The sequence below is a fragment of the Oreochromis aureus genome, linkage group 18, assembly GCF_013358895.1.
Source record: "Oreochromis aureus strain Israel breed Guangdong linkage group 18, ZZ_aureus, whole genome shotgun sequence".
Lineage (NCBI taxonomy): Eukaryota > Metazoa > Chordata > Actinopteri > Cichliformes > Cichlidae > Oreochromis > Oreochromis aureus.
In genome coordinates this window covers 25,623,534-25,637,072 of record NC_052959.1, presented here as the reverse complement: position 1 = coordinate 25,637,072, position 13,539 = coordinate 25,623,534, and the positions used below count along the sequence as shown (strand labels likewise).

General features: G+C 39.9%; 1 protein-coding gene across 4 annotated transcripts; it reads right to left on the bottom strand.

Moving 5' to 3' along the window:
* Positions 1 to 1,759: 1,759 nt before the first annotated feature.
* On the bottom strand, positions 1,760 to 13,539 carry LOC116313341 (heterogeneous nuclear ribonucleoprotein C-like). 4 transcript variants are annotated; one of them, XM_031731003.2, is made up of 9 exons: positions 13,278 to 13,539; positions 10,239 to 10,347; positions 8,482 to 8,750; positions 7,068 to 7,140; positions 6,817 to 6,873; positions 6,410 to 6,579; positions 5,747 to 5,860; positions 5,288 to 5,451; positions 1,760 to 2,358 (listed from the first exon to the last, which is right to left on the bottom strand). In XM_031731003.2, exons 2-9 carry the CDS (start codon positions 10,241 to 10,243, stop codon positions 2,254 to 2,256), a joined length of 957 nt encoding a protein of 318 aa, XP_031586863.2. In that variant the 5' UTR covers positions 10,244 to 10,347; positions 13,278 to 13,539; the 3' UTR covers positions 1,760 to 2,253. The 4 variants fall into 4 exon arrangements, with proteins under 4 accessions (XP_031586863.2, XP_031586861.2, XP_031586860.2 ...); XM_031731001.2 differs by having other exon boundaries at positions 5,288 to 5,454; positions 10,239 to 10,409; positions 13,278 to 13,538; XM_031731000.2 differs by having other exon boundaries at positions 5,288 to 5,454; positions 13,278 to 13,537.

Genomic DNA, 13,539 nt, shown 5'->3' with positions numbered 1-13,539 from the left:
TCCTGAAGACAGCCTGAAAGAGTGCAGAGAGGAAGAACCTGTGACCCGGTGAAGATGACTGGTTTGCAAAGCCAGAAAATCTGAGTGTCAAGCTATTTATGACGTGTTTACTGAACTAATAGTGAAATATTTTATGTTCCCTTTGCACTTTTTGTATCTATTGAATTTGAAGATGTTATGTTGTTCAGTTTCAAAGTAATTGTGTGGATTTAGACACCAAATATATATATATATATATTTTATATTCATGCATGTGCCTTACATACACACACCTACAAGTAAGCATACTTAGACAAATGGCAAGATGGTTTTGTTTAACAGATATATGTACTGATTGTAAATGATCTCTTAAAAGATAAACTTACTGAAACTGAAGCTAATTATAATAAAGTTAAACTATGGTCTTATCTCATGAGCTGCATCTGTGGACACAGTACAGTGAAATCAACAAATCCTATCCCCTAAGATACAGTGTGACAATCTTTCCTGGTGGTGATGAGGGTGTGACTGTCTAAATGAACCTCATCTGGTTAAATCGAGAGACACACGGTACTGAATCTCTCAAAACTGATCACCGCACTGTTTTGGCTGTGAGAAACATCGGGTACATCCCCATTTTGTTACTTGTATGTTCAGTGCATACAAGTAACATTCTGCACAAAATGACCAACAACTGTTTATGATTGTTGGTGGGAATCTCAGTGCATTCATGATATACAGCATGATGATATAGCTGCATAACACACTGATCTCATAAGAGAAAAGATGATTTGTGCAACCTGTAGCTGCTAGCTAATTTATATCTGCAGTGTCTTAAATTAAATAAGCTATAAGATATAAACAAACAATCAAATACAAATGCACTCTAAGTGTTGTGAAGGATGTCCAAATTCCCTAAAATGCATGAGACACCAGGTTTGCCATTGCATCCTTTGCTGAAGTCACTTCGGTAACCACGATCCATGACAAGAGTGGCGCACTGCTTATGACATCATGGCAATTTCATTTGATTTGCACACTTAAGCACTTACGGTCATCTGACAGAAACCATAAAACACCTTAGTCGGCTAGAACAAAGCAGCGGTTGTGCTTCGTGTCACAGTAACAGATACTCACTGTACAATTTAATAGGCACACCTTGTGTTGTATTTCATTGGAACTACTTTTGCTTGAGGGCTTGCTCCAAGTCTTTGTGGCACAAATTGAGCATCATACTGGAAACATTTGAATACTGTGAACTTGAGCTCATCTGGTTTGAGCTTTGTTACACATATTATCCTGCCGGAATAATCACATTCTGACCCTATAGTCTGAATGTAGCAGCCCAAACCAAAACTGGCAATGTCCCCCCCCCCGCATCTCCTGTTGTCCAGTTTTCTTGAATCAGTTTTTAATCATAGCCTCAGTTTCCAGGAGTTGCACCTGATCTGTTCTTCTGCAGCATGCCTGCTTCAACTTATTGTGCGTTCAGAGAGCTAAAAAACTGTATAGCCTTTTTCCAATCCCCCACACTCACACTGATGCTTTAACTGTGGTTTTCAACTTCATGTTTTTCTACTATAGTTCCTCTTCCCTTTGAAAATAAGCTGACAATGGTTCTGACTACACCAGGAAACCCTGGGTTGACTTATTGAAGTGATAACCATGTAAATGGGATTCCTGACGTCTGAATTAAGTGAAGCCAGATAAGGATAGTCTATGGAACGTCTCTGTAGTGTCAATACAAAAGATCCATGTCGAGCCAAACAAAACACAAAAGCAAATTCAATATTTTATTGCAATTTATTCCTTTACAGTTTAACTGAATAGTATAAAAACTGACAGTAACATACAGACAGACAAGGCCAAACTAATTCACTGATGAGAAAAACAAACACACTGAAGCTAAAAACGTTTTTTTAAACAGAAATTTTCGCCCTCACATTAAGACATGTCCGTCGAGCTGTCGTCTCTGAGAACATCACCAGTCCACACTCGTGCCTTCTCTTGAAAACAACTAACGACGCTGTAAAAAACAAACCCAAACCTACAACTAGTTCCTGTAAATAGGGGGTACCGGATGACGGGCAAGATACGCAAACAAAAATCTCCTTTAGGGACATTATGACAGAGTGTGTGCACCATGCTTATGTGTGTGTTTATGTGCGTGTGTGTTGTTTTTTTTCCCTATATCTACAATATTAGAGTTAAAATAGGAGTCCGATGTCCTTCTGGAAGCTGCGACTACACCGCATGCGGGGCTGTCATCTGTGCCTACGAGTCTTCGTCTCCATTCACGCTGTCACCGTCATCATCTGCTTCCACGTGCTCGCCTTCCTCCTCTTCCTCTTCCTCCTCCTCCCTCTCTTGACTTTTCACCTGCAGACAATTTAATAAGTGATGAAAAAAATAACAATAAAAAATAAATCATATTCAGATATTTAAAAAAACTAATTTAAATAAATCTGAAAAAAATCATCCAGTGTATCTACCGCATTGTTTTGTTGATCTAAAGGGGTAGTAATTCAAGCAGCAGGTGAGGTTGAAATTAGCATAAAGAAGAAAGCATAAACACCGTAAGCAGAAATTAACACACAAGCATCAATCAGCAACATCTGGGACTCAGAAGGAAGCAAATGCACAAGTGGTTCCTCTAAACAGTTCCTCTGAAAGTCACATGAAAGTGGCCTTCTACAAGTACAGCACAGTACAAAAACTAGTTTGGGTGTCTGAATAGTTCCCCCATTTAAAACAACTGTTTTGTTAAGGGGTGCCACTGATTTTTCTGACAGAAATTCCAATTTGATGGCTTTTAGTGAACTCAGGAGTATAATAATTTATATCACTGCACTGCCACATGACATGAAGGCATGGACATAGAAACTAACTGTAACTGTAATTAATCAAACACTAATCTAAGTGTGTGTGTAGTTACTGGGTGTGTGTGTAGCTGTCTTGGTCGCTTCTAATTGATGAAAAGCACAAGAAAGCAGGCAAAGATTTAGAAAATCAATGTCTCAAACCTGAGAAGTTTTGTGCACAGTGTAGACTAACTACAGCTTTTTATGAACTGCCAGTTACATAGCTTCACATTTAAAATTTCAAATCGAATAACTGTGCAACCGTATTTAACCCGCTGAAAACCTACTAGGAGTAACCCTCGATGCACTTCTGAACCGACTGGTTTCTATCTCATTTCAGACCTATAATGGAAAATGACTGGGTGTGCCTCACAAGTTAGGGTGGACTACGCAGCTATCCTTGGAAAAAACATGGAAACTATACTAAAATTAGCACAATGCCAGGTGGCATCAATGCTACAAAGATGCACCTGATTAAAAGTCTCATCGCTTTTCTGTTCAGTCTAGACACCAGATCCAGATTGTCTCAAGGACTTAAAGGGTTTTAACAAGGACAGCAATAAAAGTCGGAGGTAAGCTTATAGTAAACAGTAAAGGGCACTTTTGCATAAGATATGGAACAAAAACATCCACACACATTTACACAACTTTTGTATGTGGCACTAGGTGACAGTTGCTTCATAAATTACCATTTTTGTTATAACCCGTAATGAGAACTAGAAGAAAAATCTTATTGATCGGGATCATTTTAGAAATGTTGAAAACTTCTGGCTGAAATGGAAACAGTAGGCACAATACAATAAATGATCGACATTTTCTTAATATTTGTTTTTAAGAGCAGTATATATCGTAGCAGTCGCTAACTGCTGCCGTTTCTGGTGGAGAATATTGAGAGAGTCTGAAGGTTCTCGGTCATCCAGGTCATCATAGTCTAAGGAGCTTGGAAAGAAAAGTGACTGGACTTCTTTAAGTTGCTTGAAGACATTTCACCTCTTATCCAAAAAGCTTCTTCAGTTCTAGGATTGAATGGTGGATCTGGGACTCTCCACTATTTGACCCTAGAACTGAAGACGCTTCTCGGATGAGAGGTGAAATGTCTTCAAGCAACTTAAAGAAGTCCAGTCACTTTTCTTTCCAAGCTCCTTAGAATATTGAGAGAGATTTAAAACTTGGTACTTGGTTTTTCTAAGCTTCCATTTGAGAGATACTTAGGCATGATGGCACATGGAACCGTTAACTCGGAGGGCGAAGGGGACAGACTCGAGTTGGATCAAGTGAGCACTCACTGTAGCTTAGCAGATATACATCACATGAATTCCAGCTTTAAGGTAATGAGGAATGAACGAATGAAACCCGATGCCATAACATTTCTCAGAAAACGACTTCACATGTCAGCAGGAGGCAGTTTGAGACATGAAACTGAAAATTCTTTCTTCTTACAAAAAAATTTGCTGTCAGCTCTGACGGAGGCAGACGCATCTCTCTCCCTCACCTTATCTTTCCTGCTTGGCTTCTTATATCCTTGTGTAGTCTTGTCTAACTTTATCCCAGAGAGTCTCTCAGTCTTGTTCTCTAAAACCTAAAGAATATGGATTTGATCAACTGGCCCCTGAACGCAATTGACACCCTTTTCTCAACGAGAAGCCTGGGTTAAGGAGAGCCCGAATGTGTTGGAGGGACCTGCTGGATACACGATGGATGGGTGGCAGAAGTGGCGCGTCGTGTGCCTGGGATTCCCGGGACTGTCGATTGAGGACGTAGAAGATTTCTACCTATTCGGAACCATAATAACAGGGTTCTTGCTGATCGGAGCTGGCTTGGCCCTGGCTTATCGAAGACTGAAGAAAGCGGTTAGAGCTGTTCAAAACCCCACAAGGCTAGCCGCTATGATCGAAGCGATGGGACGGGCTGCGAGTACTCAGACTGTTCTTATTGAACACAACATGGATAAGATCTTGGAGAAGCCTAACGGGAAATTGACAGACCTGGTGACCAGTGACAGACATTTAGACCGGCTGTAAAATTGGAGGCAGCTCGTTCGCACTAAACCCAAACATCATTTCTCTCATCTGGCTTCCCACGTCTCTAGAAGGCCCATCAGGCCGGCTGGCTGAAAACAACAAAATATCCTCCCTGATAATCAGACTGTTGTGGGTCTCTGCGCACATATCCTTCCAAGGCCACCTGCGTAGGCTGCAGACTGCTGACTTTCGCTTAACTGGTTGAAAGGACACCGGATACACACACACCCGCACGCATGTACACTGACACAGACACGCACTCACCCAGCCTCACCCATCCCAAACGTGTCTGATGCTTGATACCACACAATGCAGATGGCAGGTCTGTCTAGTGCTGGATTTGAAATTTGAATTTGAATATAAAGTCCCCCAAAAAACCCATATTCATTTAAAACTTTCCCTCTGAATAACATTTTCAAACCTCACCTCCTCTTCCTCCAGCAGGTCTCCCTCCTCTTCCTCGTCCTCCTCTTCTTCATCAGAGTCATTTATGTCCTGGTTGTCCCTCTCCCTCTTCAAGCTGTCATCCTTCTTGTTGCTTGGGTGTGGAGGTGAAGTCACCTCTCCTGGCTCTGGTTTCATACTCTTACCTTCTGCCAAACACAAAGGTACATTCATAACCCGCTATCTGTTCTATTAAATGAACTTAAGTGCTACTCTGGGAAGAAATATAATAAAAACTGGAAATCTTTGGAGGCTGTTATCGTTAATTTTCAACAAAAGCAGGCCATTAAGGCTGTATTACAGCTGTAAGAAAACAATGTGTGAGATCATTTTGTACTGTAGGTTTTCATTTACAGGCCATCTGGTTGAACACTGAGGCATTTATTGCTGAGTTTTACCTCACTCAGCACTCCTCATTAAAACATGCCGTGTCCCTCCTACCTGACTTCTTGCTATGGTCCCTCTCCATACGCTCCAGGCTCTCCAGGAGGTCATCCACTTTGCTTTTGATCTGCGTCAACTCTCTCTTGATGGTCTGTAGCTCGTCCACTTTCACTGCGGAATGGGGGTGGGGGGTTAGAAAGCCTAATTCTACAACGAGGGTACATTTTGACAGTTGCCCAATCATACAATGGTAAACACAAACATAACTCCCCCCGTATCAAAGGACATGTATAAGGTTACTGAAAGAAAAGATTATTATTTGGCCCAATGTTTAAAGTAACTGGGTTAATGTACAACACAGTGGGTTTGGTTTGTATTGCCAGCAATAAGTCTAATAAGCCAGATGTTTATTAAATTGATTTAGACTTCTACGCCATTAAACCTTTGTAAGTGACCAATATTGCTGCCTTATGGTTGTGCTGGTGCATCATGTGTTAATTATTGTGTGGCCATACAGTCCCTGCCCAGTCTGTAGGCCTGACTGAATAACCCTCTGTAAATCTTTACAAATGCAGATTTATGCAGGATGTTGATGACGATGATGATGATAACAGCGCCAACAACGACAGTATTCAGTGAAACTGATCAAATTTAGGATAATATACTGTTGTGCTGAAGTTCCAGACAGCTGCATGGACCAGTTAACACTTGTTGACTCACTTGTTCTGGATGAGGAAGTCCTTTGACTGCTCTTGGATGAAGAGGAAAAGCTGCTTTTGGTCCGCCGGCTGCTTCCTCCACTAAGGCTGACCCGCGGGCGTTTCGACGGGATCACAGCCCGTGACAATGGAGGAGGAGGAGCAGGGACACGGGACGGGTACGAGTACATTCTGTTATCAAACAAGAGGTTTTAAATTTTAAAAAAAATAAATTAATAAACATACTCTGTGCTGAATATGAGAACAGAGCAGTGGTAGAAGTGAAGGATTACTGCTTTTACTAACCAAATAACATTCATACCCATGTTTGAGTGACATCTTCAAGCATGAACTGCTCAGTAACAAACAACAAAGATTGACACTGTGCTTGAGAGTAAAGCACTCATCCATCATCAGGAATCTACTCACCTGTCATAATAATCTCTCTGAAAATCATAATCGAGGTCAAAGGAGCTGCTGCTGCTGCTGTGGAAGAACAAAAGAACAGAAAGCTTGTGTTGAAAATATGAAGACTTGCTGGTATCACTGCATTCTTTCGTTTTCTCTAACTACATGAAGTTTTTCCATTTAGTGCCAAATCAAAAGTCGCTTATGCCCTCATTCAGAACAGTGATGGGGGCATTTCTGGCTTTCTGTTCAGGTTTGCAGCAGATACTTACCTGTACATGTCTCCAGCGGAGCGTTTGGTGCTTTTTGATCTGTGCGGTTTGGGTTCTCCAGCCAGGTTGATGTCTGCCAGACAGTTACATTATACATTAATGCACAAACCCTATGAGAGGACGCAGAACTTGAAACCAATGCTTTAGAAGTTTTCAACAATGCCACGAGTCTCTCTTCAGAAAATAGCAGGTTTGATGAAGGTTTAATTTTTTTACTAGAGGTTTGCTGTGAATACACTTTTATTAAATATTAAAAAAAGATTAAATATATTTATAAATATTTTTGTACTGTAGTCCACAATAGTGCTGCTGACACTACATACTTCCCTGCTTTCTCTTTTACAAATAATAATGGCACACAGCTGTGAGTGAGAAGTTTGGGGTTTCTTTTGACAAGTCAAAATGTGTCACAATTAACACAAAATGGATTTTATGTTACATTTTTCCTCAAATGTACTTCAGGCTTGCTCGTGCCTACGGCTGTTACCACTGGAAACATTTTAAAAGGAGATTAAATGAATAAATACAATTAGAAACATCAAAGTACTTTACTTGTCTAGTTAAGTTCCTTCATTTCTTTTCTGAGCAGTGAGACAATGTGTAAAGCAATTACACTCCTCCATCCCTTTAGTATTGTAATCTATCACTATCAGACTTCATTGTTACTGTCACTAAGTGAGTGTTACGAGCCATCTCTCAGTTTCATTCTCACAGCCAAGAGACCCTCATTAACCTGTATTTCAGCTCATTTTCTCAGGTAGTGAGAAAATGAATTTACATGCATATTTAAGCACAAAAGCAAATTATACCTAAACATTCACACTTGTTCACATGAAACAACAAATGGATTACGCAGTGTTGTGGGGCAGCAGAACTCAGTCATTTGGATGCATACAGACGACTAGTCTGAAAGCAAATTGTGATCAAGCTCTCACGCACCAAAGTCTGCACTGCATGTAGACTTTTTCACTTCTCAGTGAGAAACCTCTTACACCCAGCAGTTAAACTTTTAAACTGGGAAATGTGTGTATATTTTATGGAAGCTGATGGACATATTAAGATTCCTGTCTAACAAACCTCAGCTAAGTTTTCTGAGAAAAAACAAATGAGACTACATATAATACTAATCTTAGCACCTCCCAGGTTCTAACCAGGAAGCCTAACAAACAAAAGATCCCAGCTTTGAGCTCAGAAGCTCAGAAGGAGACACAAATGTCTTTGAGGTTGCGTCAAGAAGGGTGGGGGAAAAACTTATCACTTATTAGCCCCAGCAAACTAACAGTGACTGTTTAAAGTGGTAACAAACTAAGAAGGTTCAAACAATGAGCTCAGAAGTTCAGTTTATTTTAGTTAAATAAGACTATAATAAAGAGCAAAATCCTTTTAAATGAAAATTCAGAGACTGAGCCCTCACCAAGCACTTGTCCAACAATCATTCTCCCATCCTCCCCGGCGACAGCAGCTCGGGCGTTCCTCTCATTGACATACTGCACAAAGGCATAGCCCTTGTGGACAGAGCAGCCTACGATCTTGCCGTATTTAGAAAAGATGGCCTCGACATCTGCCTTGGTGACCAGCAGCGTGTTGAGGTTGCCAATAAAGACCCGAGAATTGAGGGAGCGTGGGTCGGTCTTGTTGGTGACGTTGCTGGCGCTCATCAGGCTGGAGGAGGTGGGCGAACGACTGTCAGGAAGACACACAGACACATATGCAGCCAATTTAGTAGCAGGATGAGAAATATTTGACCCTTTGAATGGATCCTGCTTTTGCTGAGTCAGACAGCAAAGTGTCAAGGACTCATCAAGATTTCCTGAGAAATCAAGTTTGGTTACCTGCATTTTTCTACAAAATTTTTCTTATTCTACAAATTTAAAATGATTAGATTCCGACCAGCTTCCATTTACTTAATATTTAAAAGAAATCCAAACTGATGGAAACAAAGTCAAGCACTAAGACCACGAACCACGTGATTCTTCAACTGTGGTTTCCTGGATATAAAACAAATTGTCCTCTTAAGGGCTTTTAGGCATAGCCAAAGAAAAATCCTGATCAAACTATCTGGGTTTAATTTATTAACAAATTTCTCATTGTTATCTAATGGCTAGGAAACCCTGTTTTCTGTCAAGTAAGCCGAAATCCACTCTTTGCCTTTAAAGTAAGCAGTTTGCCTCCTGCTTAGGCGCCCAACCAAAGGCTCATTCTAACCGAGAAGCCTGTTATTTATCACCTAAAATAAATTATAAAATATAAAGTTCACAATGGACTAAATCTAATTGTAGCAGCCATTTAAATAATTTTCAAAGGAGCATTTGTTTTAGTCGTTCCAATGAGATACTTTTACGTAGTTCTGTGGTATAATTTTCATGTCACAAAGAAAAGAAAAAAACAAGTTTAAAAGAAAATTGTAAAACATGCAAACGTCTGACAACAAAAAACCGCAAATCTGCATAATCAAATTTAAAAGGACTTTGCTTATCGTTTCTCTTGTATGGTTTAATGCAAAAGATTTTCAGAATAACAACTAAACTTCCGCTTCACAAAGCTGACAGTCAACACCTCCAACCACACACCCATGACAGAAAACCAGACCCGTGGGAAGTAGCAACATTTATGATGTTTCATACCAGACATTTCTAATTCTAATGCCTGAAGTGCTTGGGGCTCTGGGTTGAGTAATAAAACATAATAATCACAAAGACGACAACAAAATGACAACACTGTTCCTTCTTCCTTCTGAATTTTATGGTATGCCTGTCGGTGCTTTCATAATATAATAAATAAAGGGTGTGTGTTTCTTCAGAAAAGTAAAACAAATATTTAACTAAAATGCACGATTTTGAATTAAAAAAAACTATCACTCGCCATTAATATAATAATTTATGTTAATGGAGCCCCAACTATGCCAGACTCATTTCATTGAACTAATAACCTGCAGTTCAGGTGTAGAGCTGTAGATACAAATACAGCTTCTTGTAGCACTGTAATGCTGCCCAATCCTCACTGAATATATGTAATCAACATTGTAAGTAAACTATATAAGCAAGTGTGTGAAGCCCATAGCCCAGAGTGTGTAAAGTCTGGAGAGGGGAAGTAAACATAAAAACAGTTACGTGGCATTAACATTAACCCCCAGGCTGACAGAAGAGGGGGTTTTCATTCATCATCACTCACTCCATTGCGTCTGTGTGCAGGGCTGCCGTCTGCCTGATGTTTGAGACTGTGGGCTGGGTTCAGTTTGGGCTGGTGTCTCGACCTTCACCTTCGCCCCTGGCGACTTATACTGAGGTGACAGAAAACACACCTCGGTCAAGCTGAGCAGGGTTATCTTGTACGAAGCCTTACCTGTTTGGAGTGTGTGCAAGAGTCAGTGATGAGGCAAATACAGTTACACAGCTAGCCAGTATGAGACTACAAGTAGAGCCTAATGCATGCATACCTACTGCAATGTCTAAGGCTGGGTGAAGTGTGAGAATACAGAACAGAACCAGACACAAATTGAAACCTGGGACTGCAATCAATCGACAGAAAGTGCACTGGCTTAGCCCACATATGCTTTGCTAGTGTGTGAAGAAATGTGGGTGTAGCAGCTCAGACATTTGTTTGCATTTCTAGATGCAGCCGAGATACCAACAAGTCTAGCAAAGCACTGTGCTACGTTTGCTTTTATTTTCATTTCCTACACAAACCACATATTAATGCTGATTACTGACACATAAAGTTATCAATGACTTAGAACTGCTTGTAAAAACTACGAGAGCAGGATTATTACATATCACTGAAATATTAAAACTTGGAATTTATCCAAGCTAAGGTTATTAGTCCAAATATGGGCAGATCCATTTATTAGTACTCACGGGGGAGCGTATGTGAAGGGACACATTACAAAGGTCAGCCAAAAATATATAGTATATAATCTGTTAAACACAAGCAGTGTTATAATAAAAACTCTGGAATTGGGAATTATATCAGCAGCACGGGGAAATTAAAGGGAAAATTATATTTAGAGAAGCTTTAAGGGTAACCAGAGATTTCACTATTATTACTAATAATCACGAGATTCGGAGATCATGAAATCAAGAGTGTAAATGTGCTTTTACCATAACAAACAGTACTGTGGAAAAGTCTCGAGCCACCCCTGATGTCTTTATATTTTGCCTCCAAGAAGTCTTGACCAATAGTTCCCCAGGATCTCTGAAGGTCTTTCAAAGTTGTTCTCTGGACAATGGCAGCTTTTACACTCATTTTCAGGGGATTTTTTTTGCATGTTTGTTTGTGTCTTTATGAAACCACTTAACCCAGGCTTATAAATCAAAAGTATAGGAAAGGAACTTAACTCAAGTAACAGAAAACTTAGCAAATCTATGGAAAATGTAAAGGATAATGTAGTTTCTTTTGCACCAAACAGGTGATTCCCAAAGAACTATTAAATGAGAACCTGACCCATCTCCACATGGTGTGTAGTACATCATTAAACTAGACATGAGGGCAAAAATAGTAGTGGCTGGCCTACAAAAACTACAATCTACAGCAAATGAACAGTATCTGAAAATCATATCCTTAAATTAGATATATATATATATATATATATATATATATATATATATATATATATATATATATATATATAGATAGATAGATATATAGATAGATATATAGATAGATATATATATATGAAGAATCCAGCAAATCCACTTGAAACTGGATCTCAGAGAGGAACTGGCCCTTCAGGTTATCCATGTAGTGCTCACTGAAACATTATCAAAAATGGTCTGTGTAAGAAGAGAGAAGCTATGTTTAAGGATGGGAAATGTCTGAGGTTTGCCAAATTACACAAAATCTGGACTGAAAACCAGGGGCAACAGGTCTTGTTAAGTAATTAATCAAAATCTCAAATTTTTGGTTTAAACCTAACCACAAAGGCGGTACAACAATGCATGCATACAGCTATTTATAAAAACACTGCAGAGGCTCTGGGAATGTCTTAAAGAAGCCTGGAGAACTATTCCTGAAAGCTACTTAAAAGAAATTCCAAGAAAACTTCCATGAGCGAACTCAGGTCATGTTAAAAGAATAAGGGCGGTCATACCAAACTGCTGAAATCTACAAAACGTTTTTGTATTTGTTTTTTTTACTTATACACACACCATATTTTAATTTATATTTACAGATTTCAATAAATTATTGGCACGAAATAAAGAAATGAGTGGCGGTTTGAGACTTGTGCGCAGTATTGTATAATAGTGATGTGTTTAAATTTATTTTCCATAAGCTTTGTGTTTTCTCATAAAAAGGGTAAATGGAGTGAATGTGAGGGCGTGGATTGCTTTTGATACACATATACACAACCATAATACTGGTTCAGATGAAATGTTTAATTAATCAAATGTGTATTAGTAACGTTATGTGAAAACTTAAGCCAATGGCACTCCAAACCGTTCAAACTCAAGAAGAAAAATAAAAATCACTCTTCATCATGGGAGGGGGAGGGGGAAAAAAATCACGACGAAAAAAAAAAAAAACTACTCCATAGGGGGCAGAAAAAAACCCAAACCCGAAGCAAAAAAAGCAAAGTCTAGGGATAATCAAAAATTACCTAAACCATCCACAACACACCCGCTTGGACCCCGACAGCGCCTTCAGCAGGCCTCAGAGTGAAACACAGGCCCTGACTGGCCTCCGGGATCAAAGCCGGCTAGCATGGCTAACGTTAGCCAACCAACAATTAAAAAGCATGAAAAAAAGTATACAGCCATCAGACCAGTTCCTCTTTGTCTTGCAAAAACCAAAACCTGCAAAATTCTGACCAATCTGAAGTCGATAACGTGTAATCAATCATCAGGATGCTGCTGCTGCCGCGGTTATTAACATGCTAATGTTGGCTGGCCGGCTGGCTGAAAAGCGTGCCAAAAACCAGCAAGTCCCGTAAAAGAAAAGTCTTCACAATAAACACTACAAAAAATACAGCTACACAAACTTGCAAAAAAGTGGACGAGACTGTTGCTAAGAGGCATCCAAAGCGTCGTGTTTTCTAAAAACCACAACCAGCGTTTGTGCTTTTTTTTGGAGGGGATGAGCATCTCCGAGGCCGCTAAGCCAGCTACCTCGCTAGCCAGCACATTACGTCCTGTCCAAAAAGCATCGTAGAAAAAAATCCAAAAAGAAAAGAAAAAGGAAGGAAAAATGAAAAATGTCTGGGAACAAAATACTCACCACGACCTTTACGAACAAAATGTCTTGCTTTCGGTAAAACCTGTCAATTTGTTACTTAGGTTGTCCTTTTGGAGCAGACCCGGTTCACCCCCCTTAGCTAGCTTTCTTCTAGCCGCCGAGCTAACGCATCGAGTCGGTGGCGCGGTCACTGACGGAGACGCTTGTTTTGTGTTACGGTGCAGTTCGAGGAGGCCGGAATCGGTAACTGGTACATCATTTGAAGCACCCCGCCACTCTCAGTCCAACGAAATATATAAAACAT